Raw genomic sequence first — 12,000 nt, 5'->3', positions numbered from 1 at the left:
CAAACTGCAGTCGCTTTATTCAGAGACACATGCTTTTATTAGTGTCCACTGAAAACAGGCCATAACCCAGAACCCAAACAGCAGTGATTGCCCTGTATTTTATTTCTGACTGAGACTGGAGGTGTAACACCAAATCATGTAGCAGGATAAAGGGGTTATCATTCAACAGAAAGAGAATTTTAGAATAGATCTTGATGAAAATCTATTGCCGATAACCTATAATAAATAATGAAAGAAAAAAATTAAAGGGTCAGTTCACCCTAATTACATACTGTATTTTTATTACTTAACTCTATAATCATCTGAGATTTTTTATGTGCATTTTATGTGTTTTTATGTGCCGAGAAGGGTTGTCACTGTTTTTGTTTTTTTTTTTTTTTTTTTTTTTGGGGGGTAGCAATTTTTGTTTTGAGCAACATATCACTAAGCTTGTCCAATCATGTTTTTATCTCCTCAGAAACATTGCATGAGCTGAAGAAAATGTATCGACATCCAGTTTTTTATGTCAGACAGGCAGTCCTGCAGAGAACTCAGCATACTAAGGTCAGTGGGCTTGACAGGGAGGTACAACTGTGTGTACCTGCCCTGTCATCCGCATAACAATGAAAAGAAATCCCATCTCTGCAGATTACATCACCCAAAGGAAGCATGCATAAGGAGAACAGTATTGGTCCCAGAATTGAACCTTGAGGCACACCGTACTTGATATGGGAAAAGGATAACATGAAGTTATTAATGCTGACACAGAATTTCCTATTGGACAGATAAGATGAGAACCAGTCTAGTGCAGTGCCAGATATGCCCACCCAGTGCCTCAGTCTATCTAAAAGAATGCCATGAATGCCAAATACAATCTATTTTAAATTTTTGGGATGCAGAAACTGTTGTACATGCTTTTATCTCCTCACGCCTTGGTTATTGTAACAGCCTGTTCACTTGTCATAATCAAAAATCTTTGAAATGACTGCAGACTTTACAGAACTCAGCTGCTAGACTGTTAACCAGGACCAAGAGGTACGATCACATCACACCTGTTTTAACCTCTTTACATTGGCTCTCTGTTTGTTTTAGGGATTGATTTTAAGATCTTGTTGATTACTTTTAAGGCTCTTCATGGCCTGGCTCCAGACTATATTTTAGACCGTTTAATTCCTTATGAACCTTCACATAGTTTGATATCTTCAGGCAGGGATCTTCTGGCTGTTCCTGAGTCCAGGATGAAAACTAAGGGGGACAGAGCTTTTGCTATTGGGCTCTGGAACACCCTGCCCAAAGAAATTAGGTTGTCTGAGTCAGTGTCTTTTTTAAGTCTCTTCTCAAAATGCATTTTTATTGGAAAGCATATCCTGATTTTACCTGAACTGAACCTTTATTTTATTGTTTTTTTTAATGTATTTTATCATTCACTGTGGTATTTTATTGCTCTCTCTGTGAAGCACTTTGTACTTTGTTTTGATAAGTGCTCTATAAATAAAGTTTTTTATTATTAGTAGTATTATTTTCATTATTATTATTATTATTATTATTATTATTATTATTATTATTATTATTATTATTATTATTATGTGGTATGATCCTTAACCACTAGGCTACCAGGACATAAATTTAAACTACTGTTTAACATGGACATAAATGTCATATTCAGTCTTTAATGGTCTGTTCAATTCTCAATTCACAGTGTATAAGCTTGCACCACACTGGGGGTCTGTCTGACACATTTAATGTAAAGGCTATTGTTGTTGTCTTTGCTAACGCAAAATGGAGAAAACTAGCAAATCGTGCTGAACACAGAATCATGACACCAAATCATCTGAGAGGTAATATGTGGAAGCATTTTGAATTTAACACCATCAATAAAAGACGTGGATGAAGGTAAGGCTGTTTTATGACTTTGTAAAACCCAACTGCCTTACAGCAACAGTAGCTTTTCACTGAAGTGTCCTAATTCGTTTGGAGAAACAGTGTCACTGTTACTCTGGATAATTCACATTCACCTCATTGTAAACTGTTTTCATGGGAAATCTGTTCACACTGAGGTCTGTGAAATACCCAGAGTAATGGGGACACTTTTTCTGGAATGACACAAGGCTGTTGAATGCTTCAATGAATTTTTTTAAGGCCATGAGCATCAGAAATGCAAATCCTTTTACCTCCATTGTGTTGGGGAGGAGGCAGATATCTCAAAACCTCCACACATAAAACCAGGACTATCTGAATGGCTTGGTACCACTACTGTGCTGCTGCTCAATTTACTTTCATTGGACTGGTAGACCACAAACAGATCTCCTTCTACTCAAGTTATTTCCATCCATTGTACTTTGTTATTCCTAAAAACTTTCGTTCTAGCATTTACATCTCATTATGTTGATACAGTAGCTAACATCAGAGTGAGTTTTCCTCTGGTTGTTGTTCCCTCAGACACTCAGTCAGAGCTGATGGGAATTTGAGGAGGTGATACGGAAACACACCACATGAATTATTTTTAGCTTGATGGATTGTGATCCTGACATGGCAGGCTACTATTTTTGCTCTGTACAAATAACCCAATAATTAATACATGTCAGTTATTAAGAAAAGATCACATTTCTATTTCAGTACCAATCTGTATCCAGCAACATTTCAGAATCTCTTTCTGCTTTACTGCTGAGAGCAAGGTGCATTCAGTTTTCTAATGAATAACAACTCTTGAGGGTGAAACGCAAAATCATGTTTCCGCACATTATATGAAGCTGTTACCCCTGGTGTGCCACTCTAATACATCATGATATCTGCTCTGGCTCTGAACACATTCTGACCATGAAGTGTTTTCTCTGCAGTGATCACATAAACACAAAAAGTACGTCTGTCCTTTTTTGACAAGATGAATGTGCTGAATGTTACTACTTTCTTGTTCAAGAACATTTACCAGGGTAATCATTGTCACCACAGATATACTACTCTTTGTTGCAGATGAACTATAGTGCGTACACACCGAAGCTCTGTAACAAAGATGTAATAATACACATGCAGAGATGTGTGGAACATGCAGTTCCTTTCAGACTGACTCAGACAATCACACAGGACAGGCAGCACCCAGGCTGGCATTTCAAAGCTGATGGGCGACAGTAATAGATAACACACACATTGAGAAAAATAACGTGTGTGCGTATGTGTGATGACAGGACATGCTGTTATGCTCCATTTCTTTCTGGGTACAGTAATATTAACCAATGAGGGTGAGATTTACCTAAAAATCCCCCGATCAATCCGAATCAAGTTAAGTCTTTGCTGGTGAGAAATGGATCTAAAAACCTACTAGAGAGTTACAAGACTTGGACCAGTGCACTGGTGTGCTTGGAAATTAGATTGTCACCGCACCACAGGTCAGATAAGGGTGCTGCAAGGCAACATGGGATGGAAATGTCACAAAAGACCAATATGGGATTAACATAGTTATTGGTAATCCTGTTCTCGAATTTTATCATGTGCTTGATGAATTACAGAAAAAACTGAATCAGTGCGGCCATTTTTTTACCTCATTGATGCAAAAAAGGACATCTGACCTCAAGCTAGCATCTGCACGAGAAATGTAACTACATATTTTCTCATTTTCAACTGCGGTCCATAGCTCTCATGAGTATAGCAGGGTTATACAGTAAAAGGACAATTCCAGCATGAATGTAACTTTTGTTCAGTTTTACTAAGCCTTTAGCATACAGTTTAATGTGATTGTAGATCCCAGAGATCCATTATCAAACTAGCATCAAATTTGAAGGCCAACAATATGCCATGTAGTAATTAGTCTTAAATTTAAGTCTAAGAGTAGCTTGTCTGTACAACTACAACAATAAACAAACCAGCATGATTGAACTGGGAGCGCATTTAATTCTGAAGATGATCTAGTAATGGTGTATTTTTTCCACAAAAATATGGCCTGATAGTCGTTAGCTGGTGGCTAAGGAGACACTGGCTTTTCTCTTCTGCATTTGATATGTGTCATGTATTCCTGTGTATATTTCTGTATTGACTTGTAATGGTAGACACTGCCATTACCAATGTAAGCTCACAAGAGAATGTATATAATGGGAATATTTTGAACAAAAAAACTAAAAAAGATTAAAAAAATGTTTTTAAAGAAAATCAAGGTACACGTACTTTCAACAGCATGCATGTCACAGTCTTCATCAGTGGATGCAGTTTGCTCAATTATCATGGAGATGGCTCAGTTGTCATCACATCAAGTATGGGACTTCGGTCATGTGATAACAACGTGATTGTATATAACAGCGCCAGAAAAAACTAGTGAGTAGACCTTTTTTTTGTCAAACTACGTTTTCGAGGTTCAAGGTTCAACTTGAGGAAGGAGTTCTTAATGTAACCACAAAGAGCAATAGCTACCGGTTGAAAGTTTTATTTTGGAGAGGAAAAAAGCAGAAATTTTAAATGTTACAATGTAGTAATTGGCTATTTTTTACAAACTGAATTCAAAGTCTGAATTGATGTGAGTCAATGAGCTCGAGAGGTCTGGCAACGCTGATTTAAAGATATTATTTACGGCGGTCTGGTTCTGATGTATGTATACAAACATAAGAAGGGGGGAAAATCTGAAGAATGAGTAAACCACTCATGCTGGAATAGTCTCACTGACACAGTGTGCCACCTGGAATAGGTTGCCGGCAAATGTTGAGGGAATTTTCATTTTCACGGTCTGGCTTTGCTCCCAGCCTAATTCCCAGTATCTGTTCCAGTATCTGTTATGATTTAAAAATGTTTTCTAAATAGATATTTGTCAGATGACAGATGGACTACTAATCTTGTTGCTGTCCTATGCATGTTTGTTTAATAACTAGATGATGAATTTTTATTGCCCGCTGCTGCAGAATGAATATGTGAAACACTGGACTGACTGATTGACAGAATGGAACGGATGGACGGAAATGCCACAGATAAATCCACACAGGCTGGATAAAGGAGAGACTGGTGTGGCACGGTATGGTAGGTTATGTAGGTAGGTACAGTAGCTTCACGATCCTACGTACATGGTCTGCAGGAGGCTCTGTGGAACCGTGCAGCCAGCCTTGGGAGGGAAGTTCCAAAACAATCCAGGCCCCATCTAGCAGTGGGTATAAAAATACAAGAGACAAGATCTACTGTACTGGTGTTGGTGCATTGCAGGTGCAAAGGCAGTAATAGGATTCACAGAATTATAAGAGGAGACTTCATGCAATAAAACTACACAGAGAAAACATTAGGTAGGATTACAGAGATTAATAGGATCCTGTGGAAATGGCCATAAAAGACAAGGGAGAGAAATTTGAAAGTTAACAATTAATTGAAAAAGACTGTTCTGTGATTGAGTAATTGACGGTTTTCTAGTTATTAGATCTTAAAAATCAATAAAAAAGAAATGTAGCTTGTGCAGTCCTTGGAAAATCCAGTGTGAGGTCTTTAAAGCTGCATTAACTGACTTTTATCAGCCTCTAATAGTGGCCAGAAAGAAGTGCAACAACAGACTGTCATTTACATAAATAACACTGTAGACCCATTTCACAACAGACATGAGGATGTTAGCTAATTAGAGCAGAGATCCAACAGAAACATCTAGCAAAGCAGAAATATATCAGCATGCAAAACACGTGAATAACAACACTGCTTTTCCTGTGGTTCACTTGCAGTGCCAACTTCCATTGTTTAGCTGTTGAAAATGCCAGTGTGTGGGAGGGGGGTGGGGACTGAGAGTTGGGTTTGGGGACTCCAAGAAGAGTTGTTCCAAAGCAGAAAGAACCAGAAACACAGAGCAAGCCTTGCAAGTCAGAAATCTCAGAAACTTCTAAATCAATGACTCACAAGTTTTGATCAGCAACTGTGAATCATAAAAAATATATTAGGATCCTTTTCTTCTAAAGGACAGTTAAAACCTCACTTATTTCCTCCTTACCCATAAAGTCAAATTGAAATTTAAAATCACTTTTTGTGTGAGAAAATGTAGTCTATAATGATACGGCAGCATATTTTTTTGCTGCGATTGAGTAATATCCTCAGATCCTCAGCTGGTGTTGCCAAGAGGTGTCTCTACTGACTGGAACACTAAATAATTGTATATCTTACAAACATTGATAACATTTTCCCCTCCTTTTCAACAAGACCACATAGTGTTGACTGTCAACTGTTATCAAGCTGTCCCTTAATAACTTTCAGCATTTAGGAAAACCAGCTGTGCCATTAAGCTTGTATTACACTCAGAAAGTGAACATTAGCTAACTAGCTAGTTAACCTATCTTGCTAAAGTTAGCACTGATTCCTACTAGATGTTACTTTTCGTTCATGTTATTTCAACACTTGCTGTGTTCATCCTGCATTTTAGAAAGGAAGAGGGTCTAGCTATCTTCAGCTGTCTCTCTTTCATGGGTCCAGTTCCAGTTATGGCAAAACTGACAGCAACAGGTAGTCGTATAACCTCAGCACTTCGTAGGTTATCAAGAAGTAACTAACATAGGAAGTCACTCATGGATGTGTAAGATGGAAGTAAACAACACCTAACAACATTGGCCTCCAGCTGCGTTATGTTTTTCCCCACCCGTTTTGCACCATTTTGCGGCAAGCCCTACTGTGCTGTGATTGGCTAGTACATGTTACCTTCAAACGTCCTTGTGATTGGATGCTTGCTGTGAACGCGCCATACTGTACTGTGATTGGGTAGTACTCTTACTTTGACATGTCCTTGTGATTGGATGCTAACTCCACCGATTTTTCTGTCGAATTTTTGGCAAGTCGTGCTATCAACACTAGTGACACTACTGATGTTGAAGATAAAGTAATAATAATAGTCACATACATGCAAATATAAATGTATTTTAAATCCTCATATCTAGAGGGGATGCAACTCTATTTAACCCCTTTTTCATATAACCTTTGCTTCTCAGCAAATCATGTATTCATAACCATAACTTTATTCAATCAACATATTACACTCAATCTTGAACCATGTGTTGCCCATTAAGAAAAACAAAGGGTCAGATAACAAAATCAACAAATTTTTTTTAAATTAAAGCATCTCAGTTTCAATTTTAAAATAGCCTAACATTGTTATTTTATCTTGGGAAAAAACTATGCTTATTATCTTAACGTATGCCGCTCAGAAGTATTAGTGTCAGTGTGGTAAAAGAAGTAATCAGATCTTTACTATTTTGTAATAAAGACCAACTAGAAAATTAAGGCAATAAGTCACAGTCGAGGGAGCACCTAGGATCTCTGTCGTTCTCCATATCTGCGATCGCGCTCATAGCTAGCATCCAATCGCAAGGACTCGTCGAAGTAACAAGTACTAGCCAATCACAGTACAGTAGGGTGGAAAGAGTACTAGCCAATCACAGCACAGTAAGGCGGGACTTGCCACAAAATTGCGAAAAGCAAGTGGGAAAACAAATAACGCCATCAAACTGGTTACCAGCATGTGTGGCCGATGGAATTGAAGTGATGTTACAGTAGGGGGCGCTGTCACTGGAGAAAAATAAGAAAAACTTAAACTTCTCCTTAAAATTACAATTTTGTTCAAGTAAGTACACAAGATAAAACAGACTAAGAATAATCAGTTGGGGGTTTTTTTGTTTTTGTTTTTTAGTAAAAATTAATTTTAATTTCAGTTCAACTTTAATTGCTGTGCATTCATATTTGTGGAAGATTCTGGTAAATAGTTGAATCTACTGCTATCCAAAAACTCAAAATCCTTAATCTAAATATGGACTAACTGGAGCAGTTATAAGGTGTAAGCTAGCACTGCTGTGTGGCTCCATGTAGCTCATGTAGGAACAAAAGCAGGAGTGTATTGCTCTTTGTAAATCTATTTATAAACCCCGAGCTGAGAAACAGACCCTCTCCCAAAGGGAAAACAGGCTCGGCTTCAGTGGCTGTTTCATGTGCTGAAGGAGCGGTGCAGTAGTGAAAACAAGTTTTATAGCTTTAAAACAGAATGTGAAAAACACTCCCTGCAAGGAAACAATGAGGGGAGCGGAGCTCTGGATCCTACAGACTAATTATGTAAGAGGACCAAACAAAAATGGGACATTGACAGTGTCGCTATTGCAAAGGTTTTGACTGGGATACAAGAAAAAATGTAATTTGTTACATGTTTATCTTTCTGCTGATAGTCTAGTTATGGTCTGACCTTTGAAAAAAAATTATTTTATTAGTAATAGTTACAACTAACAAATATGACTATCCAGATAGAATACAGATGTTTCAACACATTTAAGTGCCTTATTGGGTCTTTTATTTTTCAAAACCGCTTTTTTGTTTTTTACCACTTTGCAATCATGCATTACAGCCTCAGTCTTTCAGGTGTTGCTAGCAGCATTCAGCAAATGCAGGCAGATTCAGGGCACCGCTAACACAAGCCTGCACCAAATTCAATCAACTTTTATGACTTCCACTCGCCTCAGTGTGCTGCAAACCAAACATTATTTTCTTTAGCGCACACTGCTCCCTCCTCTTTGCAGTTGTATGCCACTTTAGAATTAGATCTGTGGTGTTTACTGAAAGTGCAAGATTTTTTCTGAAGCAGCAACTTCACATCAATCCAACTTTATTTTTTCATTGTCAATACAAGTATGCTACAGTGTAAAATACACTGCCTTTCAGATCAAACGCATACTAATCTTTTTAGTTGTGTTGATAGGCACTGCTGTAGAGTAAATGGCACACTTTGTTTCCAATAAATTCAAACTGTCGACATGCTATTCATGCCAATGCAGTGGCTGGCGATGGGAGGTGTGTGTGTGTGTGTGTGTGTGTGTGTGTGTGTGTGTGTGTGTAGTGAGGGGGGTGAAGTAAAGTATAGAGTACAAAGCCCAGGCACCAGTATTCACACACATCGTGCCAAAAATCCTGTCCTCATTTTTACATCCTCCTCTTGTAGTCCTCTAACACAAAACAGCTACAGCATATGGGAGCTGAAATCTTACTTTCCTGGACAGATAAAGGACAAAGTACAAATATTATGCTCATGTCAGCTTCACAAAGAGTTTTAGCCTTGATTTAGGTACAAAAACACTTCAGGATGACTATTTCACACACATTCACAGACAGAAACTGTTAAATCATGCTCCAGACAGTTAAAACTTTACTGTACCTGTGGTGTAGAGCTTCTCTGGTCGGTACAGTGGTTTAGTTGTTTTTTGGTCTCTGCGTCCGTGTGTGCGTCCCTCAGGCTGCAAAGGACTGGAAGAGTGTACGTTGTGTGTGTGTGTGTCTGTGGGTGCACTAGATCAAATGAGAGAGAGAGCGAGAGAGAGAGGCAGAGTCTTCCTCTCTCTATCTCTCTTTCTCTAGCTCCCTCCCCTTCCTGATGATAAACAGAGAGCACGTGGCTTCACCAATGATGCAGCACACTGAATAATCACAGCACAGAGAAGTGAAGAAGTGACAAAGGGAGGAGAAGAAGGCAAGGAGAAAAAACAGAGAAAGAGTTGAGTCTGGCTGAAAAAGAGATGTGTATATATGTGCGTGGTCTGTTCTGAGTGTGTGCATGTGCGTTCATCTTGTTCTTGAAAGCAGGACACTGCAGCTCTGACTGGTGAATGCGAGCTTTGAAATTACTCATGCTTTTTAGAACAGGCTGACAAAATGGGAATACATTCATCCAAATCTGAAAGAAAATATCCTTCTCTGAACATCCAATTCTGACACCGAAGGACTCCATATCAGCTCGCAGACATCCTCACACCCACACACAGACAAGGCAGACCAACACAACAGCCCGCAGGCAACCAGAAGAGCTTTGTTGTCTGGTTAGAGCTACAGTCAAAGGAACTGACCATGTTTGGGCAACTGGGCCATGAAGTGATGGTAACACTGATACCAACATCATCCATGTGGCTCTAGTACATCACTGACGCAATCCATGCTAAAACTTTGGCATATACTACATTAAATGTAATATGACATGTTTATAAGAACAAATATTTTAGACCTCTGCAACTCTCTGTTGTTTGTACAATGCTCTAAACATGTCCACCTTCATTTTCAAACCTTGTTTTTCAGATCAGTTTCCTGCACCGGCAGATGTTTGGTTGAGAGAGTCTGGTTGGTGCCCTGGATGTGACGTGTTCCTCAGATAATGCAGGAGAGCAGGGTTGGAGCTGATCTGTGAGGCGGGTCATATCTGCCCCTTCTTGGGCACCTTACATTGCTGTTGGCCAAAGTTTCGTCAAAGCCTTCATGTTTTTAGGAATCAGAGGAGATTCTGAAGAGAGATCGTAGCTCACATCTCCAATTTTGTCAGCATTTTACATGAATCGGGTGTTGCTCCAGTTGGAGAAACAACCAGGCTTGTGGGTTACACAAGCGACACAAGAAAAGGGAGGAGTCGAAAGTTGGAAAATGTTAACTTTATGCAAACAAGGGCAAAACTGACGTGGAAGCTCCATAGTGATTAGTGGGAAAAACTGACAAAGAAAAACTGATGCAGTGGTGGGCCAGGAAGTTTAGTCATTTCCAAGTTTGGTTAATATGCAGAGAAGATTATTACAATATCTCTGGGATTTCTCTTTTGTATTACCATTGTTTCCAGTATTACAGAACCAAACAAAAATTTAGTGCTGCTTGCCACAAAATCACGTCAAATTGTTGGAGAAAGTGCAGGTGCTTATTTACACACTGACCTAACGAGAAAGCTACTCGGTAACTGTGAGCATTTAAACGCACACAGCAACAAGCGTGAAATGGTCACTCTTGCTTGTTTTGTTTTTTTTGTTGTTTTTTTTGCTTCCAGTAGGTCTTCATCATCAGACACCTTAAACATAGCATTAGTAGCAGACAGTCACACACCATTAAATCACTATTTTAAGTCAATAATCAGGATATAACCTAGCTAAACCACATATAACCTAAATACAAACTAAAAATCTACATAAGTTCATTCTTTTTGGTTGGCCTCCGGTAATAGCTCTGGGCTGTGAGCCATTTTTGACCACACTAAGCCAATTCAAAGGTTCTATGCTAACTTAAGTAGCTAGCTTGCAAATATTAGCCATCCAGCTCATTATGTTATATGCTAAAAGCATAATACACTGGCTAGATTAAAGAGATATTCTTCAATAAGTTTTTATTGCCTCCTCATGGGTTAATTAAACACAGCCTTGTTTTTTCTTTTGCAGATACCCTTTGATAGCCTCCGTAAGCTAGCTTATTCAAGTGTTCTCATACAAGAAAACAATGGTCACTCACTGCGGAGAGAGGACTTACTTTTCACTGTGGAAATCTTCCACTCTATGACACCTTGTGTGTTATCTTATATTTAACCAGCAAGTTTTAACAGCAGTACTATTCTGTGTAAACTTGCTAAATGTAACATTGCTACAGTTGACTAAAAATGAGTCACTATAGTTCATAATATAGTATGACTATTTGCACATATCAAATCCTCTCCAAACACATGACGCCATGTCAAACTTACTAATGAATTTGAAACAATAGGACAATTTAGTCTGATTATCAGGCTCTGTAATTCCTGTTCCAACTTTTCTTCCCATGTTTCCTTTTCCTTACTTACCTCCCTCACTAATTGCTGTAATTTGTTTGGAAATTTCTTTCCACTTGCCTGTCTTGGTAATTGGCATGAGCTTTTTTTTTTTGGACAAAATGACACCTTGTTTTGTTTGTATTTCATCCAAGTGTGGCATGTCATGAATTTCAGTGATATTGGCATTTTCCATATTGCAAATGAAAAGAGCCAATTAAGTAGTGAACCAGCTGGCCTATGATGTAAGCAACAAAGTAAACAAGAATAAGCTGAGAGCATTTGCTACCTATGCACATTCCAAATCCACACGCAAAAAGAAAACCATAAAGAAAATGCTTAACACATGTATGAACTGTATTAGTGAATCTTCAGTTGACTTCCCTGTGCTTTCAAGTCATTCAACTGAAAATTGTTTAAATGGAGCTTTGATGCTTCATATTTAAGCAGTCATGTTGATTCTATTATGTTTGCCAGTGTTCAACATTATTCAGAATTGGGAAATA

The 12,000-nt window shown here is 38.5% G+C and overlaps 1 protein-coding gene across 5 annotated transcripts in view; it reads right to left on the bottom strand.

Annotated features, from left to right (window-relative positions):
* ndrg4 (NDRG family member 4) overlaps window positions 1–9,258 on the bottom strand; it is a 62,734-nt gene extending 53,476 nt beyond the window's left edge. Inside the window, exons 1-2 of one of the 5 annotated variants that reach the window (XM_044193309.1) lie at window positions 9,107–9,254; window positions 5,019–5,092 (exon numbers count right to left, since the gene is read on the bottom strand). In XM_044193309.1, the coding sequence (XP_044049244.1) occupies window positions 5,019–5,092 (74 nt within the window). In that variant the 5' untranslated portion in view covers window positions 9,107–9,254. Of the gene's footprint in view, window positions 1–5,018; window positions 5,093–9,106 lie in introns of all 5 variants that reach the window. The other 4 variants (XM_044193310.1, XM_044193312.1, XM_044193311.1 and 1 more) reach the window with 4 other exon arrangements.
* Between the last annotated feature and the right edge of the window lie 2,742 nt (window positions 9,259–12,000).

This window comes from Siniperca chuatsi, linkage group LG4 (assembly GCF_020085105.1).
Source record: "Siniperca chuatsi isolate FFG_IHB_CAS linkage group LG4, ASM2008510v1, whole genome shotgun sequence".
NCBI lineage: Eukaryota > Metazoa > Chordata > Actinopteri > Centrarchiformes > Sinipercidae > Siniperca > Siniperca chuatsi.
Note: the sequence above shows the minus strand (reverse complement) of the source record. Positions and strands in the feature narration are given on the sequence as shown.